The sequence below is a fragment of the Carassius carassius genome, chromosome 34 (assembly GCF_963082965.1).
Source record: "Carassius carassius chromosome 34, fCarCar2.1, whole genome shotgun sequence".
Lineage (NCBI taxonomy): Eukaryota > Metazoa > Chordata > Actinopteri > Cypriniformes > Cyprinidae > Carassius > Carassius carassius.
This window is the reverse complement of record NC_081788.1, coordinates 23,259,271-23,276,475: the sequence shown is the minus strand read 5'-3', so window position 1 is coordinate 23,276,475 and position 17,205 is coordinate 23,259,271. Positions and strand designations below refer to the sequence as shown.

The 17,205-nt window shown below is 43.3% G+C and overlaps 1 protein-coding gene across 2 annotated transcripts in view; it reads left to right on the top strand.

Annotated features, from left to right (window-relative positions):
• LOC132114778 (voltage-dependent R-type calcium channel subunit alpha-1E-like) overlaps positions 1-17,205 on the top strand; it is a 132,714-nt gene that overhangs the window by 102,307 nt on the left and 13,202 nt on the right. For both annotated transcript variants that reach the window (XM_059523098.1, XM_059523099.1), the window contains exons 27-35: positions 1,266-1,467; positions 3,392-3,556; positions 8,153-8,266; positions 8,364-8,483; positions 8,693-8,803; positions 9,369-9,434; positions 9,585-9,676; positions 9,868-10,036; positions 10,341-10,468. In XM_059523098.1, coding sequence (XP_059379081.1) covers positions 1,266-1,467; positions 3,392-3,556; positions 8,153-8,266; positions 8,364-8,483; positions 8,693-8,803; positions 9,369-9,434; positions 9,585-9,676; positions 9,868-10,036; positions 10,341-10,468 — 1,167 coding nt within the window. The remainder of the gene's footprint in view (positions 1-1,265; positions 1,468-3,391; positions 3,557-8,152; positions 8,267-8,363; positions 8,484-8,692; positions 8,804-9,368; positions 9,435-9,584; positions 9,677-9,867; positions 10,037-10,340; positions 10,469-17,205) is intronic.

Genomic DNA, 17,205 nt, shown 5'->3' with positions numbered 1-17,205 from the left:
CGTTCTATGGACCAAAGAGGCACCGCTCACCTCTGCCTCAATGGCCATGGCTTTTGAATTTCCTGCATGAAACAACGGTTTTTAGGAGCAAACAATGGCAAAATGAGTATATTATGTGTATTCCTGAAAATTTTTGTTACAAAAAATAATATTTGGAATAAAATTAATGCAATTAATAATGTGGTGAATTAATAAAGCTCTTGGAATTAATAAATGTAATGTCAACATTTCCTTTGGTGAGGCACTGCCTACCCTGCCTACCCTGACCGCACGTCCCTGCAGTATACCACTGCACATGTATTTCAAACTTCATTTTACCACAAACGAAGAACGAAAAAGAACTTTGTCTTGAGTATATTGGGGCCTTAAGACAAGTCATATAACACATTGCCAACAAACCTGAATGCTCAACAAGGCAAAAAGAGGTAGAATTGATGCATATTTGTCAGTGATACATAAATAAATAAAGCAGGTATGATATCTGAAATAACACTAATAAGCAATCTTTAAATAGTGTTTTAAATAAGTGTTTTAAATATGCTGTAACCTTTTGTTGTATCTGATATTCCAAAAATCATTGCTTGCAGCCCATTTAAGTCACACTTGTGTGAATCCCATTACATTAGATTAATATCAAATCAAGTGACATGTTTGAACAACTGTTGCTAGAGCACTAACTTCACTTTTCGGAGCCTTTTTTTTGTTGCTGTGATTTTAAACCAACTAGTCTATAAGTGATTTTAGTGTGTGTATGAAGTTAGCTCCCCTCAAGTTCGGACAGGTGTTCCATTCAAAGTGCATTTAAGTGTGCGAGACGTGAATTTACATTTTATTTATTTACCAAGGTATATGATGTCACACTTGTCCGTGTGTGAAGACGTTGCGTAGCGCAAATCCATGAATGAATGTTTCGAAGTGAAGTAAACTTCAACAGATTTCCCATGCTCAGGGAGTGGGGAGCAATGAACACTGTGTAGGGACCATGTCAATCGGAACACAGTTCATGCACGGAGCTCACTTCTAATTAGCTGATTATCTGAATCAGGTGTGTTAACAAAGAGAGACATACAAAATGTGCAGAGAAGAGGGTCACAAGGACTGGAATTGAGAATCGCTGTTCTAGCAGAGTAACCACAAATGTGGTTTGTCACAATAACTATTCACATGTTCCACTAACGTTTGGCAGCCAAAAAGTACACAAATACTACATATTATATATAAATGTATAAAGTTTTGTCTATAAACAGATTCGTTTGGTATTGTAGAGTTTTGCAGCACTCTGTGGATGTGACCGAGGAGGACCGGGGTCCCAGTCAGGGAAACAGAATGGAGATGTCCATCTTTTACGTCATTTATTTTGTGGTGTTCCCCTTCTTCTTCGTCAACATATTCGTGGCTCTCATTATCATCACCTTCCAAGAGCAGGGTGACAAAATGATGGAGGAGTGCAGTCTGGAGAAAAACGAGGTGATTGTTCCTGTTTTTATGTTCATGTTGCAAATCCAGTTGAGTGCATGTGTGTAGTTATGTGTATAGAAGCAATTGCATATACTAGAGGCAACATAAAGAAAAGTCCTGATGTTCTTATGTGTTTTGCTGTTGAATACTTATCAGCGCACTGCCACTTGTACACACGGAATGAGTGCTTTTCATAGAAGTATTAATTTTATTCACTTCAGCAGTCTCAAAGGACCTTTTGAATGAGAAGTGCTCCACATTCAAGACATTATTTTGACATCCAAATATCTGTGCGTGTATTATCAACCCAAAGCTAATGTTGCTGAAATTGGCACATGTATCTTCATTCATGGCAAACTAAATCTACTTCTGCACTTCCTTCCCTTTGATATCCTTTATTTCCTACTATTCTTCAAAAACAATTAGGCCAGGAACAGTGTCAAAACAAAGTAAAATCAGTTCCATTTTGGTTTAGATTACTGCATGCATGTTCAGGTTTATTTATATTATGGAGTCAATCAATAAAAATGTTGAATTAATTAATTTTTTTTCTGAAATGAATCGTGATTAATCCCACCTAATATATATATATTATTAGTGGTGGGCATAGATTAATTTTTTTTATCTAGATTAATCTCACTGTGATCTTGAAATTAATCTAGATTAATCTAGATTAAAATGGCTCATCTGAATTCTGCCGAAGGCATTCAGAATATGTGTGCTACCCAAATAAAATAATGACTAAAAGTAACGTTAAGTCTTTGAGAACGGGTTTATCAAGCCAGGTGGTGCATTAGACCAGGGGCTCATCTCCTGTTTCCAAAATGCATCACAAACTGCTTGAGAAAGCTGTAAACTACTTCCACATTGCACAAGGTGCAAACAACCTTTCGCCTGTTTCACACACAATCCGTCTGCAGTGCGTATGTGTTTCGTTTTTTTTTTTTTTTTTACGCACCCATGTTAATGGATTCCAGCATTCACGCGGTTGCATTCCGTCAGTGCATTCCAGGAGCAGTGCGCCTGCAGCAGTGCGCCTGCAGCAGTGCAGCGATCGTTTACGTACCGAGTAGCGGACTGCAAACGCGTCCTGTGTGAAAGCACAATGAGTATGAGTCCGTGCTGCTTCTGCACCACATACTAAAATGCACACGGACTGCATACGCACTGCAGACGGATTATGTGTGAAACAGGTGTGCATCTTGACGAGGTTTCCAATGGGAAGCTTCTTTAAAAAAAAAAATTCCCGGAAGCAAACCCAGCAGCTTCAGCTGCATCCATGTTAGCACGTCACGTTTGATGTGGTAATTTCACAGTAGGCATACACACAGGTTTAAAGACTCTTTCTCACCCCCTACAGATTCGACTAGGTATACATCCGTGCTAAAATATCAAGGTGAAAGTCATCATAGCTTGAGTAGTATAGACCCAGCTCCCAACCCAACTTTAAGAATATATTAACGGCGATATTTTTTTATCGCCCGATAAGAGTCTCACGTTAACGCTGATAACGGCCCACCACTAATATATATATATATATATATATATATATATATATATATTTGTTTTCTTTTGTTTTTTTATCTTTATGTTCTCTGTCAGTCCACTAAAAAAAATTACAAAAAATCTGTAATTTACTCACCCTTTTGCCTTTACAAATCTAAATGCATTTCATTCTTCTACCGAACACAAGCGATTATATTTTGAAGGACGTTGGTAACAAAACTGTTTTGGGTCCCATTGATTTTAATAGTATTTTTGTCCATACTAGGAAGTCAGAGGAACCTGAAATCATTCTTTGATATTATTAGCTTTTTTTTCTCAGACACTGTGACCTGAATCTTGCACAAAGTTGCAAGCAATCTTATGTAATCTTATGTGAGGTTAATTGCAAATTTGTGACAAACATTCTTACTGTATATTTCTCTCTTAGAGGGCTTGTATCGACTTTGCCATCTGTGCCAAACCTTTGACTCGCTATATGCCTCAGAACAGACACAACTTACAGTACCGGCTGTGGCACTTTGTGGTGTCTCCCGTATTTGAATACACCATACTGACGATGATAGCCCTTAACACCATTGTTCTCATGATGAAGGTAAGGAGGAATTACTTTGTTGCTGCACTGTGATCTGTTTATTTGTTTATTTATATATTCATTAATTTGTTTTATTAATAGCCATGCAAAAATACTTTCCCTCCACTTTGCGTTGAGGTATGCTGAAGTAGAAAGGGTTAACTTGCAGTAACTGTACATTATGCCTTAAATATAATGACAGAAATGGAAGGAAATATTATTATTTAAGCGTTTTTTATGAAAATTAAATTGTGAGTATATACCTCGTTCTCTGTGTGTGTGTTTGTCCAAGTAAATTTTCCTATTAAAAACTTTACTCTCCTGTAGTTACTTTGTTTACTAAGACTGAAGGAAAATGAAAAGTTGTGATTTTCTATGCTGATATGGCTTTTTTCTGTACTCTCATTACGGTGTAATGATAAAGGAACCTGTCGTACCATGGGTGCAGCAGGCACAGTGATATTACGCAGTGCCTGAAAATAGTCCCCAGGTAGTTTGTGTAGTTGCAGCAATAGCAGAGTTGCTGGGTATTATTTTCAGGTGCTGAGTAATATCACTGCGCCTTCTGCACCCATGGTTTCAAAAATAGTGGAGTGTTCCCTTAAGGCTCTCTGTACTTTGTATACTTGTGTTATATACAGTTGCAATCAAAATTACTCAACCCCTCAGAGACTGCCGTACTTTACACATACAAGTTTTTCTGAAGATCCAGGATAAAATAAAAATTGCATTGATAACAGTTCACTGGCATATTAAAAGTGATATTGTCAATATATAATGTAATATTTTTGAGTTATAAGATTTTTTAATAATACTGCTGTCATAATTATTCAACCCCTATTCAAGATTGCTGTTTTTAAATCACTTATTTGCATGGTGGGGAATAAAACTGTCACGTTCGGTGTTATGGAAAACACAGGAGAGAGAACCAATTGCGAGTACGTCTTTAATAAAGGGCAAATCCAAAGGGTTAAACAGTCCAGGCAGGGTCAAAACCGGTAAATCCAAACATAACATAAACAAGAAGGCAAGGCAAGGCATTGACGGACATGAATTAACATTTAACATTAAACAAGGACTCCGTAACACAGACTCAGACAGACCGGGTATAAATACACAAAAGGATGATGGGGAAACAGGAGACAGGTGGGGAACAATCAATTAACTAAACAAGGAGGAAGGTGACCAAATAAGGAGACAGGAAGTGATAAAGTGACAGACACCGTGAGAAAGGAGGACATCTAGTGGAAACCCAGGGACACAACCCAGACACTGTGACAGAACCCCCCCTCTACGGAGCGGCTCCCAGACGCTCCACGACAGACACAAAACAGACCAGGAGGGAGGCGGACAGGTGGAGGCTCAGGGGGAGGGACGGAGGGCCAGAAAAGAAAAACATGGGGACCAGGCACCAGAATGAAACACAACACGGAAAGACCAGGAGGGAGGAGGACCGGAGGAGGTTCAGGGGAGGGACAGAGGGCCAGACTAACAGAAAGGGACAGGGAAAGACATTAACACAAAAAACAAAAGGGGAAAAAAAAAAAAACAACATGAAGCCCCCCAGGGCGGAGCAGAAGACCACCACACCCTTGTGGTCAAGGCCAGAGTCCTCCAGGGCGGAGCGGAAGACCACCACAACCGTGTAGTCAGGGCAAACGCCCCCCAGGGCGGAACAGAAGACCACCACGTCCGTGTGGTCAGAGCGGAAGCCTCCCAGGGCGGAGCGGAAGACCACCACACCCTTGTGGTCAAGGCCAGAGTCCTCCAGGGTGGAGCAGATGACCACCACGCCCCTGTGGTCGATGCCGGAGTCCAACAGGGCGGAGCAGCAGACCACCCAGTGACTTGACTTAACTCTGAAAGTTCAACGGTGACTGGCCCTGACTCTGGAGAGGTCACTGGCCCCTGACTCGCCTCTGGAGGGTCAACTGGAACCTGACTCGACTCTGGACTGCCTGTGGAGACTTGAGACGCCTCGGCTTCGGGCACCGCCTCTGGAACGGACTCGGGCACTGCCTCGGTCACGGCCTCGGGAGCGGCCTCGGGCACCGCCTCGGCCTCCGGAACAGCATCGGGCACCGCCTCGGTCTCCGGAACAGCATCGGGCACCGCCTCGGTCTCCGGAACAGCATCGGGCACCGCCTCGGGAACGTCCTCTGGGCTTTGAGGAACGGTAGACGCCTGTCTCCTCCTCCGCCCTCTCTCTTGGCGAGTCGGTGACACCTTGTCTGGAGACTCAGGCGTTGAGTCGGCCATCTTGTGCTGTGGCGCTGGGCTGGCGGCCATCTTGTGCTGTGGCGCTGGGCTGGCGGCCATCTTGTGCTGTGGCGCTGGGCTGGCGGCCATCTTGTGCTGTGGCGCTGGGCTGGCGGCCATCTTGTGCTGTGGCGCTGGGCTGGCGGCCATCTTGTGCTGTGGCGCTGGGCTGGCGGCCATCTTGTGCTGTGGCGCTGGGCTGGCGGCCATCTTGTGCTGTGGCTCTGGGCTGGCGGCCATCTTGTGCTGTGGCGCTGGCTCAGCAGCCATGACGTCAACCGTCTTGGGAATCTCTAGGATCTTGGACAGCGTAGCGAAATAGTCCAAGAATGAGTCAGCGGCCCTCTTGGGCGTTGGCGCTGAGCTGGCGGCCATCTTGCACCGTGGCGCTGGACTCGTGATCGCCTTGGGTTGTGGTGGTGTGTTGGCGTCCATCCTGCCCCGTGGCGCTGGACTAGCGGCCATCATGGGCAGTGACGCCACTGTGGCGGACGTGCGCTTCCTCTCTCCCAAGAACCAATTGCGAGTACGTCTTTAATAAAGGGCAAATCCAAAGGGTTAAACAGTCCAGGCAGGGTCAAAACCGGTAAATCCAAACATAACATAAACAAGAAGGCAAGGCAAGGCAAGGCAAGGCAAGGCAAGGCAAGGCAAGGCAAGGCAAGGCAAGGCAAGGCAAGGCAAGGCAAGGCAAGGCAAGGCAAGGCAAGGCAAGGACATGAATTAACATTTAACATTAAACAAGGACTCCGTAACACAGACTCAGACAGACCGGGTATAAATACACAAAAGGATGATGGGGAAACAGGAGACAGGTGGGGAACAATCAATTAACTAAACAAGGAGGAAGGTGACCAAATAAGGAGACAGGAAGTGATAAAGTGACAGACACCGTGAGAAAGGAGGACATCTAGTGGAAACCCAGGGACACAACCCAGACACTGTGACAAAAACAGTCTCAAAATGCAATGAAGCCTTTAGAAACTCTATTAAAAACAGAATTAGCTTGAGCTGTTACACATACATAAAGTTAGCCCATGCATGTGTTAAAGTTGAGTAGAAAAATGTCAACAGATCTCACAAAAGCTAAAAAGAATAAATATTGTATTACTTTATAAAGTCTAAGACTATATGAAGATTTCCAAGACATTGAAAGTTCCTAGAGACACAGCTCTCAGCCTTATTCCTTAGCTTAAAGTGTGCTTTACCAGAAAACCTTTGAGTGTGTTGAAGAAAAAGCACAATATCATAAAATGTTTAATCAGAGCAACTGAGAAAAACCTGCAATGTACAGCCAAAGACTTGCAAGATGACCCGATGAAAAAAGGAAAACCATTTCAATGCAGTGTGTAAGAAGAATTCTAGACAAGTATGGCCTACATGTTGAGACATCTTGCAGAATACCACTCTTGATGAAGAAGAACAAAAGGCCAACTTGAACTTGATACAATTCATTTGTGTAGACCTGTGGAGCTCTGGAGGAATGTTTTATGGAGTGATGTGAACAGTCCTGTTATGGGGTTTCTTTATTGTAGAAGTAAGTGGAAATCATGACTGCATTAAGGACATCATGGATTCTTTTAAAAGTAAAGTATTAGGCCATTTTGACAAGAATTGTGATGCCTTTGGTGCAAAGACTGAAGCTTATGATCAATGGACTTTCCTGCAGGACAGTCATCCCGAAGTACACATCCAAATCTACTACTGCTTGGTTCAGGGATAAGTCATAGAATGTCCTTGAGTGACCTGTTCAGTCTCCAGGTGTAATTCTCATTGCAAATACAGTATCTGGTTGAATTTGAAGAAAGCCGTGGCAATGTGAAAACCAAAGATTATCATTGATCTGGAAGCTTTTTCAGGCGAAGAATGGGCCAAGACTGGAGTAGAGAGGTGACAGAAGCTTCTAAGCACTTACAGACAGCGTTTATTGGTGATTTTAAAGAAAAAAAGATTCTGCACAAAGGGGGTTGAATAATTTTGAACATGAATGTTTAGAGCCAATTTGAATTTTATCATGATTCATCAATGTTCCATTCTCAGAATCACTCAAAAGTGTATTAACAAACTTTCTCTAATACTCTACTGATGCCTTTGTTGAATTGATTTCATAAAATGAAATTTTCAGACATTTTTCAGCAAAATGTCTTGCAGGTCAAGGGGGTTGAATAATTTTGATTGCAACTGTAGTTGTTGCCATACTTAGTGGTTGCCAAGACCTTGTTAGGCAGATATGTAGGTTTTCTAACAGAGCCATTGAGAAAGACGTGCATCAATGGAAATTCAAAATGCTTGATCGTCACGTGATTCACATAGAAGTACATGGAGTTTATGTTTGTCTCTCTTTTTGCATTCTATCAGCATCATGATCCTCGTATTGAAGGCTATGACAATGCGTTAAAATACCTCAACACTGTGTTCACTGTTATTTTCACTGTGGAATGTGTTCTCAAGATCCTGGCATTTGGAATTATGGTAAGCACACTGGGAATATGATAATCTCTTTCTGTATGTATGTATATATATATAACAACAAAATGTATTTCTAGCATTCATTATTACCTTCTTTCAGAATTATTTCAGAGACACTTGGAATATATTTGACTTCATCACAGTTCTAGGAAGCATCACTGAAATTGTGGTTGATAAAGTCCAGTATGTAAAAGAGAAAAATCAGTCTGCCTCATATACAGTAAGTGTACTTTGTAGGCAGTAGTGGTTTACATCTGTATTCTAATTGCTTTTTAGCCAGTATTTATTTTCACTAGCAAGCTTCTTTGTGTTTTGATTGCTGTGTACTCAATATTTATTTCCACAAGCAATGACCTTTATGTACTGATTGGTTTTTGTCCTGTATTTATTTGCACAAACAATCACCTCTGTGTTCTGATTGGTTTGCAGGGTTTTAATATGGGCTTCCTGAAGTTATTCCGGGCAGCTCGGCTGATTAAGCTTTTGCGTCAGGGCTACACCATTCGTATTCTGCTCTGGACTTTTGTCCAGTCCTTCAAGGTCAGACATGGCTTTTACAGCAGTAGCACTACATTGAAATGCCTTATTCCTTTTTGTATTTATCTTCTTAACACTATTTTTGCTTTTATTTGAACAAAAGCCACTTAATATAAAATATTTTCTTTCATAGAATAGATTCAGAGTTCTCATAATGTTGATTCTACAGTTTCATAAAAAGTTCATCAAAGCTTTGCACTGCATTGGTTTTTACAAAATGTTACTTCCACTGTAAACCATTAAACATTTGTTTTGTAAATAATTTCAACTGTAATGTGTGTTTTTTTTTTTTTTGTAAGCTTTGTACTTTTGTTCTTGCTATTCAGTAACTACCAGCAATTATGTAATTGTAATATCTGCACATTATTGAATAATGATCGGTCTTCATCAAGCATCTGGGTAACATAGTTTATTAATGGAAAGAGAACCATTCCATCTATGTTTCAAACTATATTTATTTAATTAATTTTTTTTAACTTTGCAAGTACTTGTATTTTCATTAGGAAATGTAAATATAATAACATTTTAATTTTTGAGTTTAGTACTTAACATGAGATTTGACTTGCAGGCTCTTCCATATGTCTGTCTGCTAATCGCCATGCTGTTTTTCATCTATGCCATCATTGGCATGCAGGTAAAGGTTTTCTTGGTCCCCAGACTGTCTGTTTCCATCTTTCTTCTCTCTGTATCTTCCTTTGTTTCTTTGCCACCCTTTCTATTACTTTACCTCGATAAGCCTGGAAATTTAACAGACATCTTTTATGTGTTTGTAATTTCATTAAAGGTATTTGGCAACATCAAGCTAAATCCAAAAACCCAAATCAACGAACACAATAACTTTAAGACATTTTTTGGTGCTCTCATGCTGTTGTTTAGGTAAGATTAACTTCTTTGTTTGTTGTAAAAACCTAACAAAAAAAACAGATGCAACATTTTATGGTGTTAATTATTTTACTATGAAGCCAATATAATAAAGCAATCCACCCTTTGGACATTAATAAATGTGACTTAATTTATGATATACATATATGTGTACTGTATGTGTGTGTGTGTGTGTGTCTGTTTAGGAGTGCAACAGGTGAGTCATGGCAAGAAATCATGTTATCATGTTTAGGAGAGAAGGATTGTGAAAAAGACGAATCACTCAACAACTCAACGACAACTGTGAAAAAAGATTGTGGTACCGAATTTGCATACTTCTACTTTGTCTCCTTCATCTTCTTCAGTTCTTTTCTGGTGAGAGTAAATTCATTTTAATGACACAAATACATAGCATTACAAACCTCTACATTAAAAACCCACACACTTAAGACCTATTCACACCAAATCCATTTTTGCCACCTAAAATATATATGGCAAGATTTTAAAATGGAAAATAAAAACACAGAGAAAAAAATATATATATAATAATAAAATGCAACTTGTATAATTGTAAACATGAATATCCGCCACTGCTTAACACTCTTATCCTCACTCAATACCTTTCTGCTTTTCTATCTGTTTCTCTGTCTCTATTTTCACATGTCTAATTCTCTTTCAGATGCTAAATCTGTTTGTGGCCGTGATCATGGATAATTTTGAGTACCTGACGCGTGATTCGTCCATTCTGGGTCCTCACCACTTGGATGAGTTTGTACGGATCTGGGGAGAGTATGACCGTGCAGCATGGTGAGAGATTCCATGGTCCTTTCAGTTGATCACATGCAAATGCAATACAAACATATACTGTAATTTGCTAGATTCATATTTTCTTGCATACTGTATGCTATTTCTTTCTTTACTCTTATTTGAAACCTTGCAGGATTACTTAAAGGGGTCGTATCGTGATGAATCTTTCTTTTTTAATTTTTTTTCTCTTGTTTGGTCTTTTGAGATTAAAAAGTTAATTACACTAAGAAAGCAAACTGTTGCTGAATTCAGACCTCATTTACTGACACTAAGCTGCAGAAAATGGTCATTTGACCATTAACTTTCAAAATGAAAGCAGCAAAATGACAGCAGTTTGATTCTAAGAGTCAGAGAAAGGCTGTAAAACCAAAAACTTCACTAATGTATGGTATGAACCCTTTAAAGCTTTAAAGTGTGTTTCATGAAAAATAACCACTCCCACTGCATGTATCTTGAAGTTGTCTAATTTACTGTTAATGGCAAGTATTTCCTTCTCCAGTGGAAAACTACACTATAAGGAGATGTACAAAGTAGTACGCACAATATCACCACCTCTGGGCTTTGGAAAGAATTGCCCCTACAGGGTGGCATGCAAGGTTTGGCTCACCCGTGAAAAAACTTCCCTTCTGCCTCTCTCCTCCTCTCCTTTTGTCATTCCCTACAGCTTCACTAGCTAACACCCCTCACCCTCTCTTGTTCCTGTGATCTACTCTAGTGCTTTCCACCATGCAGGTCAAAGACTGACAGAGACAAGAGCTCAGTGCACAGAGAGACAGCTCATCCCTTTGGCCCATGTCCTGCTCCTGAAGTGTGAATAACTGCTGCAGTTAATGACACTAAGAGCCATCCATCAGTGAACTCCATTAGATAATATCTAACACTGCCAATGGATGTTAAGTGGGGATTCAGTCTCTCTGTGTCTGAATTGGATTTGGGGCTTTTATTGAACATTATTCCATAATTGTGGGTTTTAGGTTAGAGGAGACTCCTCATGGTGAACATGAGGCAGATCTTCATGTTCGCCATTACCTCACCTGTATATAAATCAAAAGAACATTATGCTCATTTCTTTCCTGACCTACCACGGTGGCAGAAATTAGTTTAATATTTTTAAAGGGGAAATATTTGCTACTTGGAAGTTTTTACGTTATGAGGGCATACTTTTTATAAATAATTATTCATATTAAAAACAACCGATTTATATTTTGAATTAGAGTTATATAATTAAATATTACAACCCGAATTCCGGAAAAGTTGGGAGGTTTTTTAAATTTTAATAAAATGAAAACTAAAGGAATTTCAAATCACATGAGCCAATATTTTATTCACAATAGAACATAGATAACATAGCAAATGTTTAAACTGAGAAATTTTACACTTTTATCCACTTAATTAGCTCATTTAAAATTTAATGCCTGCTACAGGTCTCAAAAAAGTTGGCACGGGGGCAACAAATGGCTAAAAAAGCAAGCAGTTTTGAAAAGATTCAGCTGGGAGAACATCTAGTGATTAATTAAGTTAATTGATATCAGGTCTGTAACATGATTAGCTATAAAAGCTTTGTCTTAGAGAAGCAGAGTCTCTCAGAAGTAAAGATGGGCAGAGGCTCTCCAATCTGTGAAAGACTGCTTAAAAAAAATTGTGGAAAACTTTAAAAACAATGTTCCTCAACGTCAAATTGCAAAGGCTTTGCAAATCTCATCATCTACAGTGCATAACATCATTAAAAGATTCAGAGAAACATCTCGGTTACGTATGTAACCTTGGTTCCCTGAATAGGGAACGAGATGCTGCGGTGACGTCACCACGTATGGGAACACCTTCGGTGTGACGAATGTCTGAAGCCCTATACCATCCCGCCAATCTTATTGGCCAAATAGCGCGTGGCACCGCCCAGCATGCGTAAGCATATATATACCTGGTGCCGCGCGCCATTTACCTCAGATTTCATGACGAAGAAGAAAGCTATCAAGGTACGGCACGGCCAGAACCGCAGCATCTCGTTCCCTATTCAGGGAACCAAGGTTACATACGTAACCGAGATGTTCCCTTTCATAGGTCACTTCGATGCTGCGGTGACGTCACCACGTATGGGAACGCTATACCATCACGCCTGACGTACCTGATAGCTTGGATCCAAGGACGCATCTGGTCAAGCGGAGAAAACCCGGGAGCCAGAAGCCATCCTCACATCCAGACTGTAAGACCTGATAAAAGTGCTCGGTGAGGACCAGCCTGCCGCAGCACAGATATCATCCATAGAAGATCCACTGAGAAAGGCTTGAGAAGAAGCCACTGCTCTCGTGGAATGACCTTTTACTCCTAAGGGCGAAGCGAGCCCGCGCGCCTCATAGGCCAAGGAAATAGCCTGCACCAGCCAATGGGACATGCGCTGTTTCGTGACTGCATGGCCTTATTCTTATGTCCAAAACAGACAAACAGCTGGTCAGACTCACGCCATGGGGCAGTACGATCCACATAAGTCTTTAACGCTCTCACAGGGCAAAGACTTAGATCCCCAGACTCCGCCGCAGCAGGAGAAAAAGCCTCCAGGACCACCTGCTGAAAGCGAAAGGGATAGATGCGACCTAGGGACATAATTAGGCCTTGGTCGCAACAACACTTCCACAGAGTCTGTGCTATAAAAGTCAGGATTTATCCGGAACAATTCCAAGGGCTCAAACAGATGCCCTGATAAACCATGCAACACAATGGAAAAACCCATGAAGGGACCCGCACGGGGCGGAAAGGCCTCAGCCGTCGCGCACCCTGTATGAACGAGAAACAGTGGATGACGGCCCACTGAGGCACCATTTATATATTCGTGGTAAGCTGAATGGCTGCCACGTAAACCTTAGGGTAGCTGGTGTCACTCCATCCGAAAAACGTTCCTGAAGGAACTCCAGTACTGACGCCACTGGGCAGTAAACTGGATCCATATTATGAGTTTCACACCAGGCCGTAAACAGTCTCCACTTGAAAGCATATAAGCGTCTCGTAGAAGCTGCTCTAGAATTCAGTATAGTCTCGGTAGTTTCAGCAGAAAGACCGGGACATATGAACTCACTCTGCTCAGAGGCCACTCCCGCAGATTCCATAGATCTGGCCTCGGGTGCCAAATCAGTCCCTGTGCTTGTGATAATAAATCCTGTCTGAGGGGAATCTCCCATGGAGAGCCCGCTAACAGATTGATCAGATCCACAAACCACGGCTGTGTGTGTGCCACCGCGGAGCCACCAGCAGCAGCTGTTCCACCCTGTCCACCCGTATTCTGCGTAATATCGCCGAAATCAGACAGATTGGGAGAAAACGCATACAAACTGGTCCTGGGCCAGTTGTGGGCTAATGCATCAAAGCCCAGGGGTGCTGGAGGGCATAGGGAGAACCAAAGCGGGTAATGCGCAGTCGTGTTAGACGCAAACAATTCCACTTCGCTTCCCCGAAAATCTGCCATAGGAGACTCACCGATTGGGGGTGCAATCCCCACTCCGCTTGCTCCAGAGTCTGCCTGGATAGCAAATTCGCTCCAAAGTCCAACGTCCGGGGACATGAACAGCTCGGATCGATAGAATTTAGTTCTGAAAACAAAGAACATGTTTCGCCAGCCTGCACAGGGGGCGAGAGAATAATCCTCTCTGATGATTCAGGTATGACACAACCGCTGTGTTGTCTGATCTGAGCAGCACATGACGGCCGATCAGCAGATTCGAGAAATACTGGAGAGCCAGAAAAAACAGCCAGTAATTTCAACCTGTTTATGTGCCAACTCCCTTGACAAACAGCTCCCCAGTCGGTCAAAGACGCATCCGTCGTGACAGTCTCTCGGGAAGCGCAAATCCCCAGCCGGACTCCGGTCAGGAGAATTCAGTCAGGAGAATTCGGTTGACATACATATTTTTAAGCGACATCACACATCGCCGTGTCACCGGAATCGTCCGATGCGGAGACAACGGGGTGAAACATTCCATACGTAAGCCCAGGCTGTTAAATGATTCAGCACAAGATCCCCATGAGAGTGTGCTTAAGTCTGCGATTGCGCTAAACACCAGCTAATCGCCTAAAATAGTTCAAACACGAACGCCCTGGGGCCAGAGATCCATCCATGCATTTTGAGAAATACTGATACGCTTTGCTCTCTAAAGCGAATCTGAGGAACTTCCTGAGTGCAAGATTCAGATGGTGTAAACCCAGAATGGGTCGTAATCCGTCAGTGTTTTTTTTTTTTTTTTTTTTACCACAAAATGACGGCTGTAAAAAACCCCGCCTCCATCTGAGAGGGGTGTACTTCCTCTATAGCCCCTTTGCTCAGCAGAGTTGACATCTCCTGTCGCAGCACCGCTATTTCCATCGGCTTCGCCACCGTGGAAAGAATTCTGCGGAAAGGAGGCGGGCCTTATTGAAACTGAATGGTGTATCCATGACAAATCGTGCATAACACCCATAGAGAAATGTCGGGCAAGCGTTCACACACGGCCGAGACCATACTAGCGGTCTCAAAATTTCCGCTTCCTGCAACGCTGTCATACATGTTAAAATATCCGGGCACGAAAAGCTTGTGGCGTTCGTGCACAGGGGAAGTGTATGTATAAGAGCCGTTGCGTCTCGTTGTGTATAATCCTGAAACGTGTCCACGGCAGGAATTAGGCCAACAGATTGAACATCGGGCTTTGCCGCTAGCGAAAAACGGCGGCTGTGCGAGCCGTCATAAATGGGTCGTCTGTGCAGGACCCTTGAATCGCCCCTCGAATTCTGAAAGCTGGATTGCGCAGAGGGTCTGAGGGAACGTTTGGCATTACAGCTCAATCCAATGCTGCTCGAAGCACCGTTTGCTGCGAGGCAAACAATGTAGAATGTGGGGACTGCAGTGAGAGGGTTAGATGTGCATAGCAATCCAACAGCACTCTCTGGTGGAGGGCACAGTCCCTGGCAAGCATTAAGGAAAACGCATGCGTAAAACTCGCTGCGTTTCGTTGTGTATAATCCTGAAGCGTATCCACGGCAGGATTTAATCCAACAAGATAAACATTGGGCCACGCTGCTAGCGAGAACGCGGCAGCTGTGTGAGCCGTCATACACTGGCCATCTTTGCCAGCCTCCGCGCCGTCCCTCAAACTCTGAAGGCTGGATTGTGCAGAGTGTCTGAGGGGGCGCGCGAATGAGAGCTCAGTTAAATGACGCTCGAGGTGCCTTTGCTGCGAGACAGTCAATGTTAGAGAACATGAAGGAAAAACGCATGCATCAAACTCGCTGCGTTTCGTTGTGTATAATCCTGAAGCGTATCCACGGCAGGATTTAATCCAACAAGATAAACATTGGGCCACGCTGCTAGCGAGAACGCGGCAGCTGTGCGAGCCGTCATACACTGGCCATCTTTGCCAGCCTCCGCGCCGTCCCTCAAACTCTGAAGGCTGGATTGTGCAGAGTGTCTGAGGGGGCGCGTGAATGATAGCTCCGTTCAATGACGCTCGAGGTGCCTTTGCTGCGAGACAGTCAATGTTAGAGAACATGAAGGAAACGCATGCATCAAACTCGCTGCGTTTCGTTGTGTATAATCCTGAAGCGTATCCACGGCAGGATTTAATCCAACAAGATAAACATCGGGCCACGCCTCTAGCGAGAACGCGGCGGCTGTGTGAACCGTCATACGCTGGCCATCTTTGCCAGCCTCCGCGCTGTCCCTCAAACTCTGAAGACTGGATTGTGCAGAGTGTCTGAGGGGGCGCGCGAATGATAGCTCAGTTAAATGACGCTCGAGGAGCCCTTGCTGCGAGACAGTCAAATGTTAGAGTGTGGAAACTGCAGTGAGAGGCTTAGATGTGCATTAGCAGTCTAACAGCGCTCTCTGGAGGCGGGCACAGTCCTAAGCAAACATGAAGGAAAAACGCATGCGTCACATTCGCTGCGTTTCGTTGTGTATAATCCTGAAGCGTATCCACGGCAGGATTTAATCCAACAAGATAAACATCGGGCCACGCCGCTAGCGAGAACGCGGCGGCTGTGTGAACCGTCATACGCTGGCCATCTTTGCCAGCCTCCGCGCCGTCCCTCAAACTCTGAAGACTGGATTGTGCAGAGTGTCTGAGGGGGCGCGCGAATGATAGCTCAGTTCAATGACGCTCGAGGTGCCCTTGCTGCGAGACAGTCAAAGTTAGAGTATGGGGACTGCAGTGAGAGGGTAGATGTGCATTAGCAGTCTAACAGCGCTCTCAGTGAAGGGCATAGTCCCTGGCATATTAACATGAAGAAAAGCGTGTGCGTCAAACTCGCTGCGTTTCGTTGTATATAATCCTGAAGCGTATCCACGGCAGGATTCAATCCAACAAGATAACATCGGGCCAAGCCGCTAGCGAAAACGCGGCGGCTGTGTGAGCCGTAATCCACCATTTGAAGAGCAAAACTGTTGATTAACGCGCTCGAGTGGGGGAGAGCGAGCACATGGAACTCCAGTGCATCACTGTATTCATATTCAAGCCGCACATATCGCCCCTAACCAACACCTCGTGCGGGGCCTCGGCGACCGCAGAAGCGAAACGGTGGGGGTTAGACGCGAGGCGACTTAAGAAATACACTCCAGAGCGCGGATACTTCCTAATGGCGTTAGTGCACAGGGGAAGTGTATGCATATTTTACTGTAGCCATAGGCTATCAAGGAGAGAACCTGTAGAGAGGCTGCAACGAACCTCTCATAAGTGCCTCCTCGTGATAACCCATCATACGGCTCCTACCTTTCGTTGACT